We start from the raw sequence: 26,742 nt of genomic DNA, 5'->3' as shown, positions 1-26,742 counted from the left end.
AAGATATCTTACTCTTTTCAATTACTCGATGAAAATGTGATGTTCATTTATCAATTACCAAATAATATGTGCAAACACCAGTCTGGAACTAACCAATATGAACCTGAGTGCTATGTTACCTACTGGAATCTTAGGTAGACTCTAGATAATAGACACTGTAGAACTTAAGTAGACTCTAAATACTAACATTTTGCATGTCCTGACTTTGATCCTATTAATACTTCAACTCGTATTATTTTAGCACATACATCTGAAATATAAAGAATAAGAAGATAGAAGATCTATTTTTTCTGTTCTTTCTTTTTCATAAGAGGGGTGTGAGCCCCCTATTACATGATCTTTTCTTTGAGACTTTGCTCCTTGATACTGGCCCAGAGACTCAGTCTCAAAACTTGTGGACTTTGTCTGACTGGTCTCCGAAAGTCCAGCATTTTATCCCAAACAAATCTGTGGTGGTATATTTTTAAGTATAATTTTAATTGAAGAATATTAATTACACTTAAAAAAACAACAGCACAAAAATGGAAATAAAAAAATTACAACTTATCACCTGGCAAAAAAAGTATATAGCTATAAACAACAGACAGACTAAATGAAGTTATACACGCTAAACACCAAACAGAGAAAGCGGGAAGGTATTTTTGCCTGCTGAAGTTTCTGTGACTAAAACGTTAGAACATAATCTTTGGGAAAATCCTGGTGCACATGCACTAAGCCAAAGGCAGAATAAAGCTCATTCTTGATTCGGCAGACCAGGGGTGATTTGATCACATGATTTTCCAATTTCTTTTTTTTTTTTGGAGACTGAGTCTTGCTCTGTCACCCAAGCTGGAGTGCAGTGGCATGATCTTGGCTCACTGCAACCTCTGCCTTCTGCATTCAAGCGATTTTCCTGTCTCAGCCTCCTGAGTAGCTGGGACTACAGGCACCAGCCACCACACCTGGCTAATTTTTGTATTTTTAGTAGAGATTGGGTTTCACCATGTTGGCCAGGATGGTCTCAATCTCCTGACCTTGTGATCCACCTGCCTCAGCCTCCCAAAGTACAGGGATTATAGGCGTGAGCCATTGCGCCTGGCCCAAGTTCTTCACAATTATAGTTTATCATTTAGTTTATCTGACCAAATAAAAATTCCATAGGTATCTCTTGTTAAAAAGTCATTTTACACATTTTATTTTTAAATATGTTTACTTAAAATACTTAAAATATACATTTTATTTTTAAATATACTTACGCTGACTGCCAGTTATTGACTGTAGAGCAATTCCTATAATACATAAAGAAAAATCTTAGATGTACAATTGCAAATGCAACAAATGAATGTCTGGCTAGGATTAAGAAAAGGCAGAATATTTTTATATTGCACCAATTTATTCTATAAGTAACTGGAAAAATAACCAGCTTTGCTCATCAATTCAGTTTAGACAAGACACAATCTTTAGATTATCACATAAAGGTTATAAATCCATGATTAGAGGAAAAAAAAGTAAACAAAAATGTGGTATCACAGATAAAGCCTAGAACACAAGCACTTTAAACCAAGCGACAAATACTTATGTTTACAGTCTAAGGCCATGAAACAATAGTTAATTACACAGCAAACCTCCATTGAAAGTTGGGACCTTTTTAGCAATCTGATTTATCCAGATCAGCACTGGCTCTCCTTGCCCATTAATACTGAGCACTACAATGTATATCAGGCTGTGTTAAGCTCCAGAGATTGAATGGTGAAGAAAAAAAGGACAATCTTCATGGAGATTTAGTGGGATGATGGATGTTAATCAAATTATCAGATATCCAAATAAAAAGCAACTATAATAGCTGAGGAAAGAAATATAAGATGGTAAGAAAGCCTCTAGTAAAGGGACTTGACCAATAAGCTCTTCTGACTGCTTGAGTAAGAACTGCTTAAAATACCTTGAATTGAATGGGTGCTCAAAACTCTTTCTCAAATACTCTATTCTCATGTATCATTTAAAATCCTAATAGAGTAAATGTATTTTTTAAAACCCTAAATTATAAGTCAAAAATTCTTGCCTGACTTTCTTATATATCAAACTTAGTGTCCTCTTCTTTCATTCTTAGATTATGCAAGAAAACAAAGGTATTCCAGAGCCTTAGTAAATACCAAGACTGAAATTGGGCACAGCAATTATCTCTGAAGAAAACCTGGACCAGTTCACTAGAAACGTGTACAGTTGTATGTTTATATAGCATCAGTGTGGTCATCAGTTGTTCATTGGGCTGTAAATTACTTGGGACCAGGAAGTCATCCTGAATAGCACAGCAGGGTTTCAGAGATGTTGTCATGCCTTGAACTCTGCTTTCCAAAAGAATAGCTGAGAAGGTATCCTGAGATGTGGGAGAGGAGGTCTGAAGTCTTTTTCATATCAACAGACAAGTTGGGGAATGGCCAATACAAACACTTGCATGAATGTTACTTGATTTTTAAAATTACCTACAGCCAACAAATAGCTGCTAAAATTGTAAACTAAACAAGGTTCTGCTAGAAAGTAGAAGAAACATACATCCACACTGTCTAAATGAACATCTTTGAAACCACACAGTACCTATATGTCATGGTTTTAGACTTTACTAATTTTGGAGAATAAAACTCCACTTAATGTGATAAAACTCTACTTAAAAGTCTTCAACGATTTCTGTCTGAACAATGCAAACTCCTCCATGTGACAAAAAAAATCCTCTTGAATGTACCTTATGAACTCTCCCCTAATCTCAATAAAGCCAACCTTTTTTAGTTGCCTGCAGTATATTTTTATGTTTCTATACGTTTATTTTTGTTTCCCTCTGAAACATCCTTCTCAATCTTTTTCACCTGGCTAACTTCTGCACACCATTAATAGTTCTTTAACAATCACACTCTCCAGAAAGCTTTTTTGGACTCCTTCAGCCTAGGATTTCCCATGGTATTCTGGAAACATCTCTAGCACTATAATTTCTATTACCCTCCTGATGAGTCCATTTTCCCAAAACCATGAGCTCACTGAATCTCTTGCCCTTTGCACTGTGCCTGGCACAGAGCAGACATTCAATCAACGGAAGTTTATTGGCTGAAGTAAATAATCACTTAGTACCTTGTTGATAGCAGGATAACATCCTCTGTATGATTTCTGGTACTGGTATGCCTAGGTAGATGGATAGCTGATGGTAATCAAGGGAGATATTCTCAATGGGATTCTCCTTCACTTTGTCAATATCCTCTTGCTTCATCCCAAGGCGCAGAAGAATATCTGAAACTTTTTTCCAAATTGAACTGAACTGTGACTCAGTGAGACCATTCATCAAAATCTCACTAAGGAGGATATCTCTGTATTTGCACAGTCGCAGGATGTCTGCAGATTTAGAGATGTCAGAAGATGGCGGTTCCATATTCCATCCTTTTTTGGGTGCAGGGAACACATTCAAATGTTTTATAAGAGCTAACAGGAGGCATAAGTCAAACTGTTTGGATTGTGGTAACTCCTTGTTTGGAGGATAAAGCAGATGCCATGATCCACCCAAAGGATGATTGGTCCAAAGATGGTTATAGTAGGATTCCAGCACATTCTTGTGTATAAGAAGCTCTTTTTTCAAAAGAGGGGGTGGCATAGCCTCATCAAATATTTGCCGAACAATGTCAGTACCAGAAATAATAATTATATGAAGCAGATGATAGAAATAATTATAATCAAGCTTGAAGATAGGCATTTCATCTGAAAATAAATTTTGGGAAGTCAAGACATTCCACATTAATTCTCTTTTTCTATTTGGTCTCTCATATTATATCCTAAGCTCCTGTAGGATAAAAACTATTCCAAAAGAATGAAGGATTGTACATGGCTTTGCCACAGCCAGTGCTCAATTAGCATGCTGCTTTCTCTCTGTCAAAACATCTAAAAAAAAAATGTTCCCAAGCAAAAGTAATAACAAAGACTAATCACCACAGAAGTCTTTCAATCATCCAAGGTTTTGTTCAAGTAAATGATCTTTGGCAACAAAATGACATCACAGTATTAGGTCTTTAAAAATTCTGAAATTTGCCAAGAATGCTAATTGTCAATGTTTAACTCTACTTTACATAAACAATTATACTTTATCCTAATCAGCACTGCCCAACAGAATATCGTGTGATAAAATGTTTTATATTTGCACTAATACTCATTGAGCACTGGAAATGCTGCTTGGGTGACTAAGGAACTGAATTTTCAATTTAATTTTAATTAATTTAAATTTAAGTAGGCACATACAGCTAGGGACTACTATACTAGATAGCTCAGATCTATATCAAGAAATGCCAAAAGATCTAGCTCCTTGCTACTCAAAGGGTAGCCCAGAGACCAGTAGCATCAAGCATCCACTTGAGAGCCTGTTAGAAAAGCACAGTCTCAGGCCCCACTCCAGACCTACTGAATTGAAATCTGCCTTTTAACAAAATTGCCAGATATATCAAATATATGTATAATGTTTGAGAAATTCTGATCTAATAAACCTCATCTTCTCACCCCCTCAAAAAAAGAGAGGTAGGTATTTCATCAATAACATGGAATAAGGCATGAAACTGAACTATTTGGTATTTTCCTGTTTTAATAGTGCTTTCAAAGGAGAAAAGTGGGCTGAGGTGAATTAGAAAGTACTAATAATTTGTTATACGACGGCATTTGGCGTTATATGGATATCAAAATATGTGTTTCTCACAAAATGCAGCTTTATTTTATCCTTCAAGATTCTGTTTCAAGAGATTTATTAAATTAACATTTTTGCTTGAAATACTCGATATACACTGTGGAGGCAAAGTTAAAAAGCTAATGACACAGGGAGCTTTCTTTGGGTTACCAAATACAAAGTTGGCTAGACTGCCACCAAACTATTCTTCCATGGGCCCACGGTCCCTTAATTAAGGTCTCCAGGTTCTGGGCAGGATATTTCCTAGCACACTCCTAAAAAGCTGGCAGCTAAGTTTAGAGTACTTGGCCTCAAACTCAAAATGTTCATTCCTTTCATGTAAGGGTACTCTAATGCTTGCTCTATTAAGAAGGAATGCAACAAGGGAAGGAAGGGTTGGTAGAAAACCTCTGCTGGAACACAATCCCACGGTATAGTCACAGTTATGCACCAGACCTAGCATGCCTCTCTATAGGATGCCAAGGTAATGTGAGATCCATACATCTGCTGATCTTCCTGTCTGTGATTTCCAGCCTACACCAAGTGCTGGTATAAACCCAAGCTTAGTGAATGACAAACACGGTAAAGACGTGGTTGTTTATGGCATGAAAGTTGACAGAGAAGTCAAAAATTTTAACATACTTTTCAACAGAAGGCATATAAAAATAAAATAATACCTTTTGTATTAAATTTTAAACTGATCTTCGGTCTTATATCAGTATCAGTTATTTTCAGAGATATCAACTTTTTATAACTGCAAATGGAAAAAAATTAAGTTATAGCGGAAATAAAACAATGTGAAAGTCAGTCAAGATTTCTAGTACGAGCATGGCTAAGTAAGTATTTTCATCTTCTACTCCTAGAAATAATTCAAGAAGGAGAAAAAATAATGAACAAATAGAGCTCACCAACAATGAAAACCCTACGCTGTCACTTTCATTGGAATTATCAAGTAAGCAGTATTGCCAGATTTCATACTAAAATTATCATATTACAAACTTCCTTGCAAAAAGGATGTGTGGTAGCAGAAAAAAAGGAAAGAAAGCTTTGCACTGTAAGACAAAAAAAAAAAAAAAAGGCAAGCAAGCAAACAGAAAAATAGCAAACCTAGAAGTCCTCCCTGGACCTCTCTTCCCCATATAATATTTTTGGCAATAACTATTCCAAGAAACCCCAACTCATTTAACACCTACTGATTAAAAACAATACAGATGCTAGTAGAACATCAATACAAACAATTAGAAAAATAAAAAATAAAGTAGCAAAATGTATTAACTAGAATAAGCACTAGGTAAATGCTGCCATTAAACAGATGGCTTGGCTTTGAAATGAACCACGGAAAACAAAACAAAAAAATACTGGACAACAACGCTACAACGTAAGCTTAATGAGGAAAGGGATTTTGGTGGTGGTTGTTTGTTATTGTTAACTGATTTTTATCTCCAGTACCACTATAACACTATTAGTTGCACATTACATTGAAAAAATGTAAAACTCTGACAATATGAAGTCATTGGCAAAGATACCGAGTAAAAGGTATTTCCCATATTGTTGGTGGGGAGTGTACATTTGTAAAACCATGCTGGAAAACAATTTGGCAAAAGCTAGTAAAGTTATAGATATATACAGGTGGCCTAGCAATTCTACTTTTACGTATATATTCTGGAAAATTTTCTGCTCATAATGACCTAGCGACATGTACAAGAGTGTTCACTGCAAAACTACTGTTATAGCCAGGACCTAGAAATAAATATCTGTTAATGGTAGAATGATTAAATTAGTGAAGCAATAAAAATGAAAACTCTAAAACTATAATAGTAAGAATGGAATCACACTAAACATGATTTTAAAATGTATAAAATGAATGTTTCCACATATAATGTTCAAAACAGAAAAAATTAAACTACACTTATAAGTAACAATATATTATGTAATTTATAAAGTAAGTAGAAGTAAAACATATTAAGACAATAGCACAAAAGAGGGAAGAAATGAAAATCTATTATTGTAAGGTGTATCTTACACTACACATGCTGTGGTATAATACTATTTTAAAATAAACTTTGGTAAGTTAAAAATATGTATTGTAAGTCCTCAAGCAACCACTAAAAAAGGGTAAAACTAATAAACCAAACCAGAAAATAAACAATAAAGACAGATAGGGAAAACTGAAAACAACAAGGCAGACAGTACATTTCCAACCATATAAATTAGTAAAGAAAATACAAATGGAATAAAAAAAACAATTTAAAGGCAGAGATTGTCATATTGTATATATAAAACAAGAAAGACCTATGCCACCTATATACATAGGTTGAAGTAAATGGATGCAAAATGATATACCATGCAAACACTAATCAAAAGAAAGCTGCAGTAGCTATATTAATAACAGACAAAAAACACTTCAGGCAAGAATACTATCAGGGTTAAAAAGAGATATTAAAGCCGGGCATGGTGGCTCATGCCTGTAATCCCAGCACTGTGGGAGGCCGAAGCGGGTGGATCATGAGGTCAGGAGACGGAGACCATCCTAGTCAACGTGGTGAAACCCCATCTCTACTAAAAATAACAAAAACTAGCTGGGCATGGCGGTGTGCGCCTGTAGTCTCAGCTATTCAGGAGGCTGAGGCAGGAGAATCGCTTGAACCTGGAAGGCGAAGGTTGCAGTGAGCCGACAGCGCGCCACAGATTTCCAACCTGGGTGACAGGGCGAGACTCCGTCTCACAAAAAAAAAAAAAAAAAAAAATGTTAAATAAGAATAAAGGGGTCAAATTGTCAAGAAAAAAAGGTAACAATCCTAGATGTGTGTGTAGCATTTAATAAGAGTTTCTAGATATACAATTAGACAGTAGATAAAAAAAATGAATCGTATACGTCAACATTCCCTGAGTAACTGGTGGAAAAAGTAAATAATCAAAAATGATGATGAAACAGAGCTGTAAACTAATTTTATCTAATGTATAGACTATTTCATTCAAGATCAGAAGACAGATTCTTTACAAATGCAAGTGGAACATTCACCAAGATACACAGCAATACGATCATAAAATAAATTACTGAAGAGAATTAAACTAAAAGTCAATATCTGGAAAGACAGCTGAAATATTACCAAATATTTGGCAATTTAACAAATCCCAAAGAGCCCATGGTTAAAACATACACACACACACAAAACTAGAAAATATTTAAAATAAAATGAAAATAGTAATAACAAATTTCTACACATCAAAATATATGGGACACAGTTAAAGCAATGCTTAATGTAAAATCAATTTATAAAGAAGAAAGGTCTCGAATCAATGATCAAAACTTTCGCCTTAAAAAAATCAAAGCTAATTAAACCCAAAGCAAACAAAAGAAATGAAATTACAAAGAGCATATATGAAATTTAAAACAAAAACATTACAGAAAAATCAGTAAAATTAAAAGCTGATTCTTTGAAAAGATCAACAAAATTGATAAACTTCTATCCAGAATGATCAAGAAAAAAAAAAAGACACAAATTGCTAACATTAGGAATGAGAAAGGTGACATCACTACAGAGAAAAGGTCTCTTTGGCTGAAGAAACCAGAAAACTGAAATGGAACCATGACTACTAAGAGAATGGGGGAATCCTAGAAGGGAAAGTAATCAGAAAAGAGATCCCCAAATTCTTTCCCACAATGTCTCTGACTGAACACTGAACCACATGTGTGGAACAGACTAAAAGCAGCTCAACTAAGACCAAAAGATCTGGACTGAGACTGGATCCGAAAGTGTTCAAAGTTCACATCTAGCCAAATTAGTGGCCTGTCAAAATAAAAGTAACATTGGGGAATAATGGAATCCAGAATCTCTACTTTGTATTTATTGTGGCCTAGCTATGTGCCAGATATTATGCTATGTGCCGGGAACATACCAGAAAACAAGATAAAGTTCTTGCCCTGGTGGAGGTTACATTCAAATGGAGAAGAAAGTGTAATAAACGTTAGTAAATGTTTTGATAGAAATAGAGGAAATACATGATAGAACATCTACTGTAATCTAAGTAAGGCTTTTCGAAAGTTTTAACTAGGCAAAGCAGAGTATTCCAAGCAAAGCTTGGAGGTCAAACAGTAAACTAGATACACTTCATTGCAATAACTTGGGAAGTTTCTTGAGATGGCACACTGAAGAAACCAAAAGAAGCTCCATATAGCTGGTACATATATGGTTAAGAGTAAAGTGACAAGAGATGGCATGAATGAGTTCAGCTGTGTACAAGGTTAAGTGAAGAGCTAAGTTAAAGAATCTGAACTTAATTTTAAGAGCAATGAGAAGCTTCTGAAAGATCTTCATGCACAGAAGTGATATATTCCAATTTTTATGTTAGAAAAGTCCTATTGATGGTTATGAAAACCACAGACTGGAAAAAGGAAAGGCTAAAGACAGTTTTAAGAAGCTGTTTGAGAATTTCAAATGAGAAATAATGATAACCTCATTTAGTTTAGTGAAGTGGTAGAGATAAGGCAGAAATAGGAAGAAATTTATATTTTAAAAACTAAATTGGCCGGGCTCAGTGGCTCACGCCCACTTTGGGAGGTCAAGGCAGGTGTATCATGAGGTCAGAATATCGAGACCATCCTGGCTAACACAGTGAAACCCCGTCTCTACTAAAAATACAAAAAAAATTAGCCGGGCGTGATGACAGGCACCTGTAGTCCCAGCTACAAGGGAGGCTGAAGCAGGAGAATGGCATGAACCCAGGAGGCAGAGCTTGCAGTGAGCCAAGATCGAGCCACCACACTCCAGCCTGGGCGACAGGGTGAGACTCTGCCTCAAAAAAAAAAAAAAAAAAAAAAAACCTAAATTGATAGGACTTTTAAAAAAGTTACAAAGCAGTGTTAGAAAGAAAGATCATGAGTCCAGTTTTAGCCATGCTGAATTATAAACATTTTTGAAAAATAAAAATGGAGATATTTAGTATGCAGGTAACTATACAGGTCAAGCTTTTAGGAGAGAGATCTGTGCTAGATATAAAGATTTGGGCTTCTTTAACTAATAAGGGAAAACTGATGCTTTAGATGTCAATGCAATGTCCCTACTAGATTGAAAAATGGCATTTACACATTAAACAGAAGAAAAAGAGAATCAATGGATTAGGAGAACGTTTATACTGAAACTTCTAACTTCAGTAGCAACACTCTGTAATATCTCTATTAATTCTAGGCTTATCAAATATATTACTCTGCAATACAGTTTTCTCATCTAAGAAATAGGAAGATTCTAATTGTAAGACAAGCTTAGTGGTTTGGATAAGTTTTGAAATATAGAAAAGTCTATATTTCATAACAAACTAACTTTAAGAAAAATATCTTAAAGAAAAGGATTATTTTCACACTTAATGGGAAAGTATTCACATAATTTCTCCATCTCTGCTTTAGAATGTAAAATGTCTACAATAAATGGTGATAGAGAGGGAAACAAATGGCAATTAAATATGATTTTTTTCACAAACCTTAATACTACCTTAAAATTTAATGCAGCTCCATTACGTGACAGAAACACAGAAGAATTAAGCAACCAAAAAAATATGCATATTCCAAAAAAGGTAACAGAATATATTATTTTAAGCTTACCTTGCTCCTAAATTTTCAATGGTTATATATTCATCCTTTCTTACAACTTCAAACTGCAAGTAATGGGGGAAAAAAATAGCCCTAAAGTAGTTAATTTTCAAAATTTGTAATGTTATTTCTTAGCTTAACATTTGAAACATACAATGAGAGTTAAGTCACAGTGAATATAAAACAAACAAAACATAAATAACAAGGTAAGTAATAAATAATCCTGATCAAAAAAACAAACTAGAGTTGACCTTAAAAAAGCAGTTCTACTTTACATCACTATAGGATTTAAATGCCAAATCTGAAATACAAAAATAGCATATTTTAAAATAAAGAAATAAGATACATTTCTAGTCATAATTTGGTCTATTTAGTTATAAACTAAAAATTCAACAAGATAGTTCATTAATTAAACCATAAAATGGATATCATCTGAGTGCATTTTATGTAACAGGTACTATATGTGATGTTCTATAGATACTTTCATAGGGGGTTATTCACAGACTAAAAGAGGTTCAGAAAGTCTAAAATTATTTTTAACCTTAGGTTAGAAAGTCAAAAGATTAGATACATTATCCTTAGTTCACAATACTTTCCTTATTGGTATACTTATGGCATATTTTGTCTTTGTTTCTCTTTTTGTGTCTTTCTCTTTATTCTTAAATTTTTACTGTTCTTAAAGACCACTTAAATACTACTTTGCACAAATCACAGCAATAAAAAGGTCCAAGAGCTCAGTCACCATCAAAGGCAACATGGCTGGAATCCAATTATGATGATCCCAGGTCTGTTTCAAGTCAAAAATATTTTTCCAAGGAAGGAAAGCAAGGAAAAAAAAAAAAAAAAAGGACAAAACAAGATACTCACCAAAATTTTAACAATTCCAGGTACATCACACTGCAGCATCCTTACCATGTCACCTGTACATCCTTCCTTCAAGCATTTTTTCCCACTAAAACTCTAAAGTTATTAATAGAAAAAAATAAAAATAGAAAAAATCACTGATGTGCAAATCTGATTATATTTAAATAAATTTAGTTAGAAGCAAATGTTGCTAGACAGTAAACTGGAAGATGGGAATATTTGACAGGTAGCTGTTAAAAGATGGTCCATTTCATAAATCAATGGATATCCTACTTAAAATGTATGATTTCACTCTACTTCAAAATCTTCAAGTAGCTGTATTACAGACTAAGATGCATTTGCTACTCCATGCTTGATGCATTTGCTACTTCTTGCTACTTGAAGAAAGCAACTTCAAGTAAAATGTACTCATTAAACATGTGTAAAGAGGATTACTGAATTTCTATCAGACACATGAGGATTCTAGGGAAAAGGAAAGAATAAAAATGTTACATCCTTTCTCTAGTTCTGGCCTGATATTTCTTTTGGCTAAGTTATTCATTTTTCTTTTACTTCTCTTTCTAAAATTCAGTAATATTAATTGCCCCAACAATCAAGGAAATTGTAAAGTATATACCACTTAAAAATAAATAAGTAAATCTTCATACAATTGTTTTTACAGTTTACAATGTGAGTTCATCTGTTTTATCTGTTAATTCTTACAAAAACCCTATGAAATAGGTTTATCTTATTATTAATTTACAGCTTAAAAAAATTAGTCTTTGAGCAATTAAGTTACCAGTCTAATATAATAAAACTAGTAAGTGGCTCAGTCTGGACTGAAACCCAGATCTCCCAACTCCATATTCAATGCACTTTCTACTACACCACAATTACTTTAAATGGGTTTTCCGTTGTTTGTAGAATGTAAACACTATAGAATCAAACATTATAGACCCAACTTACGGTCATCAGCTCACTAAGGAGTAATTAATTCAGAGCTGGGCTTTGTATTTCCACTTTAATATTAGTTGCAAACAACTCTATTGTATGTTATATAATAGTTAATAATTATAACAATTATATATTATATATTATATAATAGTTGTAATTATAACATAAAATTATAGTTATATAATTATATAGTTATATAGTTATATATAATTATAACATAAAATTATAGTCATAATTATAACTATTACATATTATAACCATGTTATATAATTACATATTATCTATAACTATATATGATATGTAACCATTATAACTAAATATAAATATTAAAGATTCTAAATATATTTTTGAAGACGATGAAATCTGTCCTTGTTCATCACCTCTAAAATGGAAATCCTTAAAATTGTATAATTATCATTTCTGTGTGTTTACTAAGAAATTCTATTCTATGATCCTATGTGTATATATGCAACAATATTTCTATTCTTAAGAGTATACATTTCTAAAAGGAAGGGAACAAATTGATAGAAACCACTAAGCAAATCAACTGGTAGCGTGTCATCTTCAAAGAGCCGTTCAATAAATGATGATAATGAATGAAAAGTGGTAGGGAGATAAGCATCAGAGAGAACTGGGAAAGAACAAAGAAGGAAGTAAAAGAAAACGAAAAAAAGGAGGAAGTAAAAAGAAGGAGGGAAGTTATGAACAGGAAGAAACGATGATGAAGAGAACAAAAGAGGAAAGGGTAGAGAAAGAAATGCTGTTGTAGTTTTAAGAACGAATATAATACCTGATCATTTTCACCTGGATACTTTAAATTCTTGAACTTTTTCCAGCAAATTTTATGGAAATAAACACAGCAACTTTTACTGCACATTAACTGAAAAAATCCCTGGAAAAAAATAAAAGTAAGTTATCAGTAAGGACATGGCGATTCTTACATAGATTAAAAAAATTATATCAAGTCACTTTAAAAATTATTCTATAATTAAATTTTACATGGCATTCAAAATTTATCAACAGAAATCAGAGATCACCAAATAACTTTACAAGTCACTAAAGACAGGAAAATTAGGACGGAAAAAAATGGTCAATAACTTGAAAAGTTAATATATTTTCCACATTCTACGTACAACACAATATTAGAAACCCAGTGAGTGATGTCTATAGAGGAACATGTTCATCTCCATTTTTACATGTCTCTTTTCCTCCATCCCAGCTCCATACCATTACTGCCTGAATCCCCTGTTACCAATCATGAGAACTCAGATTTGCTGCCTTGCTGACAGCTCCTGAGCTACTGGTTTTTCTGAGCATACAGATTGCCTGTCCTTCCAACTGTACCCTGCCTGGAAACTACAGCCTTGCTTTTTAAAATTTTTGCTTTGATGACAAAAATTAAATTGTGTGCCCAGGTATTTCTGCTGCTACATGCTGTTGTTCATTTGATTAGAACCCTAAAGCATTCTTGAGAAACCTTAGGACCATATCGCCATGTCACCTAAACCAATACTGAACAAGCTTGACCCTGAGCACTGCATCTCACCAGGCTCACTTTTCAACTTCTATTGAGTAGATCTTGGTCTTCTCCTTCTCCCCAGCTATCGGATTGGCTGTACACATCATGCCTCGCAATTAAGATTTCAGTTATTTTTTTTAGAAGTATTGTCTGATTTGCACATCGTCTCATCCTATCTTGTGATTTCACAAAGTCTTATTCTGATAGATCCAGAGAGATAGATCTATCAGAAGTATTCTGACAGCTAAATTTCTTCAAATCAAGGCTGGTTACTTTTTCCCCCTGCCAAGGCCCATAGAAGAGAAAATGATCACTTATTTAGTAGCATCATTCCTGAGGAGTGACAAACTTTCTCCTTAGTAAACTGCTACCATTCTTAACCTCTAACAATTCTAACTATAAAGTAAAGCATTTTTTAGATCATTTTCACTGTATGATTGACTGCAGGAATAATACTTACAACTTCAGATGCACGTGAATGTTACAAAACCTTAGCAAAACCAATTTATTCTTTTATTGACTCACAGAATATAAATAATTTCTGATCACTCTGAATCTAAGTTCTCAGAGACAGTCAAATAACTTTTCAGCTGCTTTACCACTGTAATTAAACTAAATGCTCTTTTAAAATATTTTATACATAATATAATTTTTTATAATTTTATATATATAATTTTTCAATTGCTTTTTAAAAAATACTGTTAATTGACAATTACAGTACCTTGTAACTGGTGTTCTTCAAAATGTCAGCTTCACAAGATCGTTCACAATCTAGGTAACTACAAATCGTCTGCTTCATTATATTACTTTCAGTTGTCTTGATAAAATTATTAAGATGATCCTAGATTTTAAAAACAAAGAATTATGAATTATTAATAATAAAGTAAGACTACCCATGTTTTACCTTGGTAATATGTCCACATCATACCCCTTTTTGAAGTGCTTGTATATAGGTATTTTTTTAATAGTAATGAAACATTTCCCTAATTCAAAGTAAACAACGTATAGGAAGGTCCTAAATTAGAAGGACTGGATTTCTTAATGAATGATAAAATCATGGAGAATGGAGAGAAGTTTATGTTTGAAGCCATACTTCTCTTTATCACCTAACTCATAGCATAACACCTGGCATGTTCCTATCAAGAATTATTTGCTCTAATATGTACACACAGAGAGATAATAAATCACTGGTGTCCAAGAGAATCTTGGCTGGAACCAATCCCTAGGTCACTACATTGGCAGTGGAACCACTGTGGTACTGCAATATGCCATTCCTGCTATAACGGGCAAAAGTACAGTAGAGAAATATGTTTTCAATGTCTTTGGTTACAAATCAGAATATAATTTCTCATTTTAAAATGCTGATTAAATGGCCAGAAGTGGTGGCTCATGCCTGTAATCGTGGTGCTTTGGGAGGTCAATGCAGGAAGACTGCTTGAGACCAGGAGCTCAAAGCTGCAGTGAACTATGGTAGCAACATTCCACTGCAGTCTGGGTGACAGAATGAGACCTTCTCTCTAAGAAAAAAAATAGAATAAAACACATAACAAATAAATGAAATGCTGATTAAATACAGGTGAATCATGTTATCAGGTCTAAGTTAAATGATTAGATAAGGTCCTTCATACTTATCCTTTAGAGGGATAGGGTTACAAAATTTCAAATAGTATTACTGGTAATATATTGAAGGTATATACGATAAATAAGCCTCTAGAAATTATTTCACAAATATTAGCTCAATGCAGGAGGATAAAGTTGAGAAAATTTCCCAGAGAGTAGAAAAAAATATTTTGAGAAATAAGAAAATTAGAGACTCAGTCTAGTCTGCAAGGCATCTGAATAATAAGTATTTCACAAAGAAAAAGAGAAAGTTAAGAAAATATTATCAAACATATAAAACAAGAAAATGTCCCAGAAGCAAAAAATGGAAACAACGGGGATAAGCAGAAATATCCCACAATCTAGAAAGAAGACAATAAAACAGGTCAAATACAAAAGTTTAAAATCCAGCTGAACTGCTCTTAAAAGTTTTAACATTAGTTAAAAGATAACAGAAAAATGCTTTTAAAAAATTAGAGGCCAAGGTGGGAGGATCACCTGAGCCCAGGAGCCGCCTGAGACCGTACCCAAAGCAACATAATTGAGATTGTTCCTACACTTAAAAAAAAAAAAAAAAAAAAAAAAAAAAAAGAATTCAAAAATTAGCTTTGCGCGTGGTATTGTGCCTGTAGTCCCAGCTACTGGGATGGCCATGAACTGTTTTGACATTAGATGAGTGAACTATGATCATGCCACTGCACTCCACCTCCAGATAGGAGTAAGAACCTTGTTCAAAAATGACACCTCAAGGTAAGATATGAATAGATATTACGTGCTTATTAAAATTATTCTTTGAGACTTGAAAGGTCCCAAAAATCATCTCCCATGCAAGGCCCTTTTAATGGGAGAAGCTGCTGAGGCTAGGAGGAGCTGCACCTCACCAAAAACAAGGAAGCAACCCTAGGAAGGAAAACTTGAGTCCTGGAGAAACAGAGGATCCCGGCTTGTGGAAGAAAAGGTGAGGAAAACCCCAGGATGAAGCAAAACCCTGAGGCCAGCTTAATAAAAACGTGTAACTACCAGTAGGATAGGGGGGAGAGAGAGAGAGAGAGAGAGAGAGAAAGAGAGAGAGAGAGGAGAAAAGCAGGAGAGTGTGTGTGTGTATAGGGGATGTATAAGCAAGCTAAACTCTCATTTTTCAAAGTGAAAAGTCAATAGAGAAAACCTGGTGATATGTTTTAAATAGTATTTTTTTGGAAAATAGGTAAACATCAAAGAAAAATGCTTAGAAAGTTGGAAGAAGCAGAATTTCAGATAGAGATGACAAAACAGAAACTCTTACTTTAAGTCTTTAAAGATTATTTGACAAACTGAATATATATATTACTGTGCATTAAATAAATATTCACTTAAAAAGTTAGATAATAAAGAAAGCAAAATATTTTAAAAAGAGGAAACAAAAGAGTAAAACAACCAGGATAAAGTAAGGGACTGCTTTGTAAAGTAGGGGTGAAAATTTAGTATTTTAAAAATGCATAAAATTATTACTTTAGCAAGTCAAAATTAAAAGTCATATGATTACCTAGACAATGCCAAAAGCTGTCTGCATGTTCTATTCATTACTGAGATAAGTATATTAAAATATTCTATTGTGATTGGGGATTTAAAAATATTTCTCCTTTCAATTCTGTCAATTTTTGGCCCATATATTTTGAAGCTATACTACTAGGTATATACAAATTTGAGTTATTATATCTTCCTGGATAACTGAATTTTATGTTTTAATAAAATGTCTCTCTCTATTTTGAGTAATGTTTTTGGCCTTAAAGTCAGGTAAAACACAAAGATCAAGAAAGATCTAAAGTTTTGAAAAAGATATGTCATTCAAACATTAACCAAGAGAAACCTGCTGTAGCTATGTTCATATTAAACAAATTTAAAAGACCCAAATGGCTACCAGATGGGTTAAAAATTACCCAAAAGGTAAAGTACACCCAGAAGGTGTGGGAAAATGAAAAGTCTCACACTATTTAAAGAATACAAAGTGGTACAATGTCCTGAGATAAAATATGGAGATGTGTAACAACTTTACATTGTGTGAACACTTGCTCCACAATTCCACCTTTAGAAATTTATTCTAATGAAATGACATGACGAATATGCAAAGATCACTTTATATAAGAAGGAAAAACTGGAAATATTTAGAATAAACTTAGCAGGGAACTAGTTGAGTAAATTAAAGCAAAGCTATATGATACATTACACCAAAATTGCATTGTATAATAGTCTAATGACTGAGAAATAAAAAATACTATATATTTCCAGAGTACAAATAAGTGTGCACAACATCACACTTAAAATCACAAAATAAAGGCTATTGTTTATGTGTGTGTGTGTGTGTCTGGAAAGATATAAATAAAAATGCTAACAATGGTTTATCCATTTGAAGAAGAAATATAGATGAATTTCACCTTTGGGCATTTTTATATTTTCCATGTTTTCTGAACTAAGCATTTACTACTTTGTAATATAAATCAACAGCAAAATAATGGTAAAGATAATTAGGAAAAAAAGTTAACTGCTACATTTGACTCTAACCATGCAGAGTACTGGCCTAGTATTGCTATTAATCTTCTTGTTATTTGAAAATGTTAACACTGCCACCTCACTTCTCCCTCCTTGTTGAATCATACATTCTGCACTAGGTAATACAATAAAGGTTGTTTCTTATATAAAAAGTTATGTGCCAATAAAAGAACATGCATGCTGTAAGAATATGACATAGTTGGTTCACACATTATGATTCTCATTAGTTACAAATAAAATGTTACTCTTAAATAATTTCTTACTTTAAAAGTTGTAGGTAAATCTTCATCTTCTGTAGGATCTATGTCAAACCAATGGTCATTTGTATCTCCAATTTCTTGTAAGCTTTTATGAAATTCTAGCAGTCCTCCATTATATCTGAAAGGAATTTTAAAATAAGGTTAGTTTGAATGGGACTGTGCAGATGCATGGTTTACCAAAGATACAACAAGTAACCCATTTTTTGTGATAAATAGGGTGGTGATAACCTCTGGCATGCCATAGAAATACAAATACTAGGACTCTCACCTGCGGCAGATTGGGATGAAATACAGGTGGAAGGGGAGGCACTAGATTATGTAGTAGCTCAAGCTTGAACAGTATGGGGGCCATGGTAATTAAAGGGACTGTAGAGTTGGTTGGCTTTTGTTAACTGTCTTGGAGGCCTTGAAGAAAGAGAATGACAGGCACAGGTCAGCCAACCATTAACTCAGGATACACTGTGAAATCCAGAAGGCCTCTATGGGGGCAATTTAATGAGACTCTCATCCCCTATGGCCATAATCCGTGCTGAAAATAAGGCCCAAATTTAATCATAAAGTGAAACAAACTGATATTGAATGCACAGCCTCAACAAGACTAATATCATCAACTCAGGACACTGAAAACTAGAAGGCCTCTATGGCAACATCTAAAGAACCTCCTCTAGACATAAGGCAGACTATGATGAAAATGAAGCTCAAGATTTAACCATAAGGGTAGAACAGCTGCAAAGGAGACCCAAAACACAGCCTCAACAGAACTACACAAAAATTAGGGATTTGATATGCTATGAGTAGACCCTGAGATGTAAAATTGGGATATTTAGGTGAATGTGCTTAGAAACACTGAATCCTTAAATTCCCCCCATGAACGCTCTTGACTGGCAAAGACCTATTCCTTGCCACAGGAGAGCAGCCTATCTTTATTTAGAGACCATGCAAAAATATCAGCTGAGATGCATGTCTCAAAAGATGATGTCCTTCCTTCTTAAGATCTTCCCCTACCTCATTGCCTTCAGATAATAAATCTAAGGTCAGGTGGAGAGCCCAAGTGAGAAAACAGAGCCTCTGCCCAGGAAGAAAAAGCTTGTTAATCATAAGAATTGCAGAGCCCGACTAGAACGTACTGGCAGGAACATGAGTGGAAGTGGATCTTTAAAGTGCTGAACCAAGAGTAAACGCAAGGCTGGATGGGGAAGTGTACACTGATATGGAAAAATTCTTCCGTAATTCAAGATTTACCTTCCTAGAAAGGACATCTGAATCCAGTCCTAATATGGTGCTGAGAAGGCTCCTTGAAACTTGGACACAACAATGGTCTATAGTAAATTAAGTAGAAATGCTGAAAATTTCTTGGAGGCATATTAAAGGAGTCAGGAGGCTCAAGAAGTGAGAATGTTAGAATTGACTTACTACATAAAAACACAGAACCCATTAAGTGATCCTAGAATGGCTCAGAGGCCATTCATTAATACAATAAGAAATACAGAGTAAGAAGGGCACCAGTGTCTTTGAGGAGCTCAGTGGTGGTTGTCCTCCACAGGTCAGGGATGAAAGTAATGATGCTGCCATACAACTGGACTTCCAGTGTCAATGATCTGGAGAATGAATTCTCTCCAATGCTCATCAGTAAAGAGAATAAAAAACAGTTTTCACATCTGAGAAGGACAGCAGGACATATTCTTTGCTCTTGTCTCAGGCTATGTTAATTCTCTTACTTTGTCACAGTATAAACTGAACGGATTTGGATCATCTTGACATTCTGCAAAGCATCATACTAGCCCCACTATATTGATGGCACATGCTGCTCAGACCCAGTGAACAAGAAGTGAGATGTCTTGCAGATACCCTAGTAAAAATACAGGCAACCCAGAGAATAGGAGATCAACCTTACAAAGAATCAGGGAACTACCACATAGGTGACACTTTTAGGGATCCAATGGTTTGGCCCAGCAGTAATCCTTCATAAAAGTATGCCCAAGTAAACTTTTCCAAATTCATCCGTCAGATCTTAGCCAAACATTGTTTCCTCAGAGAGACTTCTGATTCCCAGAACCAGTCTCCAGGAAAGACTTTATTCACTCTAGTTTCCTTCATAGTTCTTTATTCTATTTCATAAATATTTTATGACTGATTATTTGATTAAGATCTGTATCTTTCACTGTACTTTCAGTTACATGAAGACAGGAACTATATTTTGTAAACCACTGTAACCTCAACACCTAACAGTTTCTGGAATATAATGGATACTTAGTAAATAAAATGAATGAACGATGCTACAAATGGTTATGGATCTCCATAGAGGAAGTAAACAGATAATCTATATAGTTTCCTCCATACAATTTCACTTTCTTAAAATAAGCAGTAGCCAATACTCCAAAAACTCAGCATTTGGACCCTTTTCAACTCTTTATAAGCTCATTTTATACTTTTAAAACCTATTTCAAGTTAGTGGTGATAATACTAATAACTCCAACCATAATTTATTTATTAAGTACAGCATTTTTGTGTCCTAGGCACTATGTTAATCACCTGCAACATCCTCATGAAGTGAACCCCACACTATTATTAGTTCTGTTTTAGAGATAAGAAAAAAATATAAGGTTTAACAACATTAAGTTTCTTAGTGTAAGTGATAAAAAATGTAGCTGAACCCAGGTCTATCAGACTCTAAAGCCTATGCTCCTAATGTTAATGCTAGACTGTCTTTTATTGCTATGGTCAAACTTAACACGCCAGTTAAGTTTGCTATTTAATATTCTCAACTACATTAAAGAAATTATCTATACAAATAGCCAAAGAAGAAAAGGATAAACCAGTAGAGCACAAATGTCACGATGCCTGGTATACTGAGCACACTTACTTCCATTTCACAATGCTGAGACTTCACAGGCAACATCTACCCGTTAATTAAAATCCTTACCTCTTTTGAGCACATCGTAGTAAACCACGTCCAAAATAAACCAAACACATAAAGTTTTCACAAATTTCATTTTCTTGGATCAACATCTTCATCACCAGAAATTTATTCTCAGCTTCTGTATAATCCTGTAGTAACATAAAACTAGGTTTGGCTGATGTAAAAGTCATTTTTTTTCTTTTACAATAAACAATTATTTCTCAAACTGGAGAAATTAGGGCTGCTTTAAAAATAATCCAACCATCTGGTCATTTATTCACATTCTGAATCCTGGCATCTCTGTATGTTGACTACAAAGATCATGTAGTCAGTGTTTAAAATATTTATTTATAAATAAACTTAAGACCTTCTTTAACCAATATTTCAAAGTGAATATTAAGATGGTAACAACAATTTGTGTATCTCAAACTGGCAATTAGGCATTGTGGTGCACACCGATAGTGCCAACTCCTTATGAGGCTGAAGCAGGAGGACTGCTTGAGCCCAGGAGTTAAGTCCAGCTTGGGCAACATAGTGAGACCCCATCTTTTAAAAACATACATACACATACATAACTGGCAAGTACTACTGGCCAAAATAAGTGCTTTTCTGATATCTGTTAGAGCACAATTCTTTATCATTCTTCCTAATGGGAGCACAATTCTTCACAGTATTTCAAATAGAAAGTAAGTGACTTCTTGCCCATAGATATAGAATCTTTTGGGGAATCACCACCTTAATCATAAACAATATAGGTCTGGAAGTAAATATCGGGATCTATTATAATAGATGCTTCAGTAAAACTGAGGCATAATGGCCTCAGTCTCTCTAGAAAAAAAAAGCTGGAAAAATGCTGCATGGCCTTACTTTTAAAATATTCTCTAGTACTTCACGCTAAATAATTAGCACTACATGAAATTATTTAAAATACAAATGTTTTCAGTTTGACTGCTTATCAATTCTACTTTACCTAATTAACAAGTCATATTTATATAGTTAATTTCTGAAGTCAAAAATGCAGATTTGGGAAGAAAAAATAAGAGAAATATCAAAGCTATGAAGAAAATATGAGAAATCATTAAAAATCAGAAAAAGAAATGTTAAATTCAACAGAATCCTTAGAAATTATCTAGTTAATTCCCAGATTTGTACTTATTTGCACTTAAGTTTGACAAAGAACTTGAGGTAAAATTCGTATTTTACAAAAGGGATAAAATTAAAACCAGAGGGATTAAGCTATACTAGAAAATGGATTAAAGTGTATTATGCAAGTGAAAGAAGCTAAATAATTTTTTATTTTACATGAATGGTAAGCATTTAAAAGATAAATAAAAGAAATGAAGTTATAAGCTAATTCCTTTTTTAGTATTTTTAGTTTCATATTATAATCTTTGGCCTGATTATTCTAAGATGTAAAAGGATTTATAAAGGGCAAATAACATGTTACCTCTTTCTTTCCTCTTTCAGTGAGTGCTACTCCATACAAAAACAGTAATGTCAAATAATAACCAATATTAATCTGGTGTGCCTAAAAAGAAAAAAAAGTATGTTAATTCGTTATTTAGACTAAACTGCTTTTCAGTACAACAAGCTTAATTAAATATCCTAAGCTTAATTAACAATTATTAAAACAAGTAAAAATTATCATAACATTATCAGTCATCTAATAATAACTATATTTTAGATATATTTGATAATTTGACCCAGGAAGAAGAAACACGATAGTCAATAATCTCAAAATAAAACATTAAAATTTAATCAAAGGAAAGGATATGGAACAAAGATGGCCAAATAGAAGCTCCAACAATCGTCCCCAACACAGGAACACCACACTGAACAACTACCCCACAGAAAAGCCCCTTCGTAGAAAAAAAAATCAGGTGAGTGATCACATTACCTGGTTTGAACATCATATTAAGGGAAGAGGCACTGAAGAGGGTAGGAAAGACAGTCTTAAGCTGCCTACACCATCCCTTCCTCCATCCCCTGACTACAGCTATGTGGCACGGAAAGAGAATCTGCGCTTGGGGGAAGGAAAGCACAGTGACGGTGGGACTTTGCATTGGAACTCAGTGCTGCCCTGTCACATCAGAAAGCCACACTGAGCAGAACTCAGTCAGCGATCATGGAGGTAGCATTTAGACAAGTGTTAGCCATAGGCAAATCGCCCATCCCAGCAGTCAGAGCCTGAGTTCCAGCAAGCCTTGCCAGTGTGGGCCAAAGTGCTCTGGGGTCCTAAATAAAAGGCAGTCTAGGCCACAAGGACTGCAGTTCCTGGCCATGTCCTGGTGCTGTGCTGGGCTTGGAGCCAGTGGATTTGTGGTGTACGCAACCTAGTAAGATACCAGATGGGGTAGGCAAGGGAGTGCTTATGTCACCCCTCTAACTCAAGGGAAAACAACCCACATGTCTGGGAGAGACACCTTCCCTCTGCTTGAGCAGAGGAGAGAGAACAGTATAAGATGATACTGCCTTGCCACTTGAATATTGGTTCAGCCACAGTAGAATCGTGAGGCTCTAGCTCCAAGACAATATTTCTAGACACACCCTGGGGCAGAAAAGAATCCACTGCCTTGAAGGTAAGAACCCAATCCTGGCAGGGTTCATTACCCGCTGACTAAAGAGCCCTTAGGCCCTGAATAATCAGCAGCAGTAGCAGTACACGCCATGGGCCTTGGGTGAGACTCAGAGCTATGCTGGCTTCAGGTGTGACCCAACACATTCCCAGCTGTGGTGGCTATGGTGAGAGACGCCTTTCCGCTGGAGAAAAGCAGAGGGAAAAGTAAAGGGGACTTTGTCTTGCAGCTTGGGTATCAGCTCAGCCACAGTAGGGAAGAGCACCAAGTGGGCTTCTGGGGTTCCCACTTCCAGACTTTGAGTCCTGTCTGACACTTGTGCACTTGCCTTGGGCCAGAGAGAAACGCACTGCTCAGAAAGGAGAGACTCAATATAGGTGGTAGCAAGGCAGTGGTCACCACAGGGTTTGAGCAAGAACCAGTACTGTGCTGGTTTTGGAGTCTCAGTGGTTGTGGCCACAAGAATGCTTGTGTCACCCCTCCCCCAGCTCCAGGCAGCTCAGCACAGAGAGAGTGCTGTTTGTTTGGGGTAAAGGAAGAGAAGAGAAGGAGAGTCTCTGCCTAGTAATCCAAGGAGTTCTTCCAGATCTTACCCAAGACTACCAAGATGGTACCTCTGCGAATCTGCAAGAGCCACAGGGTTACTGGGCTTAGAGTGTCCCCTAATGTAGATATGGCAGCAGTGACCAAAGACTTAGATCACAATACACAAGTCCCTTTGCATACCTGGAAAGACTTCCCAAGAAGGACAGGTACAAAATAAGGCTGTACAGCGAAGACTATAATGAATACCTAACTCTCCAATGCCCAGACATCGATGGACATCCATTAGCATAAAGACCATCCAGGAAAACATGACTCTACCAAACTAAAAAAGGCAACAGTTGCCAATACCAGAGAGACAAGCATGTGACCTTTCAGACACAGAATTCAAAACAGCTGTTTTGAGGAAGTTCAATGAAATTCAAGATAACAGAGAGAAGGAATTCAGAATCCTATCAGATAAATTTAACAAAGAGATTGAAAATAATTTTTAAAAATCAACTAGAAATTCTGGAGCTTATAAAAGCAACTGACATGCTAAATAATTCACCACAGTCTCTCCAACCCCCTCCTACCCTTCCCAGTGTCTGGTAACCATCATTCTACTGTCTATTTTTCTTCTCCTATTTTTATGAGTTCACTTGTTTTCATTTTTAGCTCCCACAAATGAGTGAGAACATGCAAAGTTTGTCTTTCTCTATCTGGTTTATTTCACTTCACACAATGACTTCCAGTTCCATCCATGTTGTTTCAAGTGACAGGATCTCATTCTTTTAATTTTTTTTTTTTTTTTGGAGAGATGGGGTTTCACACAATACATTGCCCAGGCTGGTCTTAAACTCCCAGGTTCAAGTGCTCCTCCCACCTCAGTCTCTCAAAGTGCTGGGGGGCATCTTGTTCTTTTTTATGGCTGAATAGTACTCCCCTGTGTATACGTACCATATTTTTGTTATTTATTCATCTGGATGGACACTTATGTTGCTTTCAAATCTTGGCTACTGTGAACAGTGCTGCAATAAACATGAGAATGCAAATACTTCTTTGATACACTGATTTTCTTTCCTTTGGGTATATCCCAGCAGTGGGATTGCTGGATCCTATGGTAGGTGTATTTTTAGTTTTTTGAGGAACCTCCAAACTGCTTGCCATAATGGTTTTACTAATTTACATTCCCACCAACAGTGTAAGACGGTTTTCTCTTCTCTACATCCTCACCAGCATTTATTGCCTATATTTTGTACATAAGCCATTTTAACCTAAGTGGGCAATAGTGTGAGATACTATCTCTACAAAAATACCAACCCTACTTTTTCAGCATCAATTGAAATGATTATACAGTCAACAATAATTCGTTGTACATTTTAAAATAAGAAAAAGAGTATAAATGGATTGTTGTAACACAAAGGATAAATGCTTGAGGTGATGGATAGCCCATTTACCCTGATGTGATTATTACATATTGTATGCCTGCATCAAAGTATGTCACGTACCCCATAAAATGTACACCTATGTACCCACAAAAATTAAAAATAAAAATTTTAAAAAACTGGTAAAAAAAAAGTATAAAAATTTGTTACATTAAACCTTTCAAAAACTCTCATTCACTCTCTCTTTTAATATGTAATATTTTAGGTATCAAGAGCACATTAAATAATAATATAATGAACACTGAAGTATCTACCATCCACCTTTAAAAATACAATGATCTGGCCAGGCGCGGTGGATCATGCCTGTAATCCCAGCACTTTGGGAGGCTGAGGCGGGCAGATTACAAGGTCAGGACATCGAGACCATCCTGGCCAACACGGTGAAACCCTGTCTCTACTAAAAATACAAAAAATTAGCCAGGTGTGGTGGTAAGTGCTGTAGTCCCAACTACTCGGGAGGCTGAGGCAGGAGAATCACTTGAACCCAGGAGGCGAAGGCTGCAGTGAGCTGAGATCGTGCCACTGCATTCCAGCCTGGGTGACAGAGTGAGACTCCATCTCAAAACAAAAACAAAACAAAACAAGAAAACAATGATCTTTTAAATCAAAATTCTTTACTCTCCCACATGAATTCTGCAAAATAGTATGGACATAAAGCTTATCACTTCTTCATTGAAAAATCAAACCATGTGGATATTTCCTTCACAAAAAATGGTCTATGCAAAATTACTGAGATGAGATAGATTAGGGATCAGTGAATTGTAGAGGGAGAGAGGTGGGTGTGACCATAAAAGTCATAAGAGAGATTTTTGTGGTGGTGGAATAGTTCTTTTATCTTGATTGCAGTAGTAGTTACACAAATGTACACATTTGATAACATGGCACAGAACTATACAAGTCTGGGCATTAAAAAGCTAACAGAGCTGGCCTGAGGCTGTTATCCTTATTAAGGCCTGCTTGCAAAGTTGACCTTTGCTGATGTCTGGGAACTTTGTTCCCTAACTGATAAAGGTGCCTTGCTACGTCTAGACTATTTGTGCAAACAATGTGATTTATGCTGAGCACCTGGGAGTTTCTTCTGGAAGTCTGGAATTTTGATACATGCCAGGCAGCAGGTACCTAGATGACCAATGCCCAATAAAAATATTGATCACTGAGTTTCCTGTGGGCTTCCCTGGGCAGAAACATTGTGGATGTTGCCATATTTGCATTGCTGGAGGTGGCCGTATATGCTGTGTGGCTTCTCATTGAAGGGAGAAAATATGGAGGAACCTGTAGATGGCTTTCCTCAGACTTCACCTGTGTCTTTTCCCCATATGATCTACTATATATCCTTATCACATCAC

The 26,742-nt window shown here is 35.2% G+C and overlaps 1 protein-coding gene across 7 annotated transcripts in view; it reads right to left on the bottom strand.

The window, feature by feature from the left end:
• DZIP3 (DAZ interacting zinc finger protein 3) overlaps positions 1-26,742 on the bottom strand; it is a 96,696-nt gene that overhangs the window by 39,251 nt on the left and 30,703 nt on the right. For 6 of the 7 annotated variants that reach the window (XR_002520260.2, XM_017955116.3, XM_003893897.4 and 3 more), the window contains exons 6-15: positions 22,298-22,378; positions 20,875-20,999; positions 17,955-18,069; positions 14,288-14,407; positions 12,838-12,939; positions 11,118-11,210; positions 10,263-10,315; positions 5,341-5,417; positions 3,097-3,714; positions 1,236-1,268 (exon numbers count right to left, since the gene is read on the bottom strand). Coding sequence is in view for 6 of the 7 variants with exons in the window: in XM_017955116.3 (XP_017810605.2) it covers positions 1,236-1,268; positions 3,097-3,714; positions 5,341-5,417; positions 10,263-10,315; positions 11,118-11,210; positions 12,838-12,939; positions 14,288-14,407; positions 17,955-18,069; positions 20,875-20,999; positions 22,298-22,378 (1,417 nt within the window). In the remaining variant the exon portion in view is untranslated. The remainder of the gene's footprint in view (positions 1-1,235; positions 1,269-3,096; positions 3,715-5,340; positions 5,418-10,262; positions 10,316-11,117; positions 11,211-12,837; positions 12,940-14,287; positions 14,408-17,954; positions 18,070-20,874; positions 21,000-22,297; positions 22,379-26,742) is intronic. The other variant, XM_017955119.3, reaches the window with a different exon arrangement.

The sequence above is a fragment of the Papio anubis genome, chromosome 2 (genome assembly GCF_008728515.1).
Source record: "Papio anubis isolate 15944 chromosome 2, Panubis1.0, whole genome shotgun sequence".
Lineage (NCBI taxonomy): Eukaryota > Metazoa > Chordata > Mammalia > Primates > Cercopithecidae > Papio > Papio anubis.
This window is presented reverse-complemented; position numbering and strand designations above follow the sequence as displayed.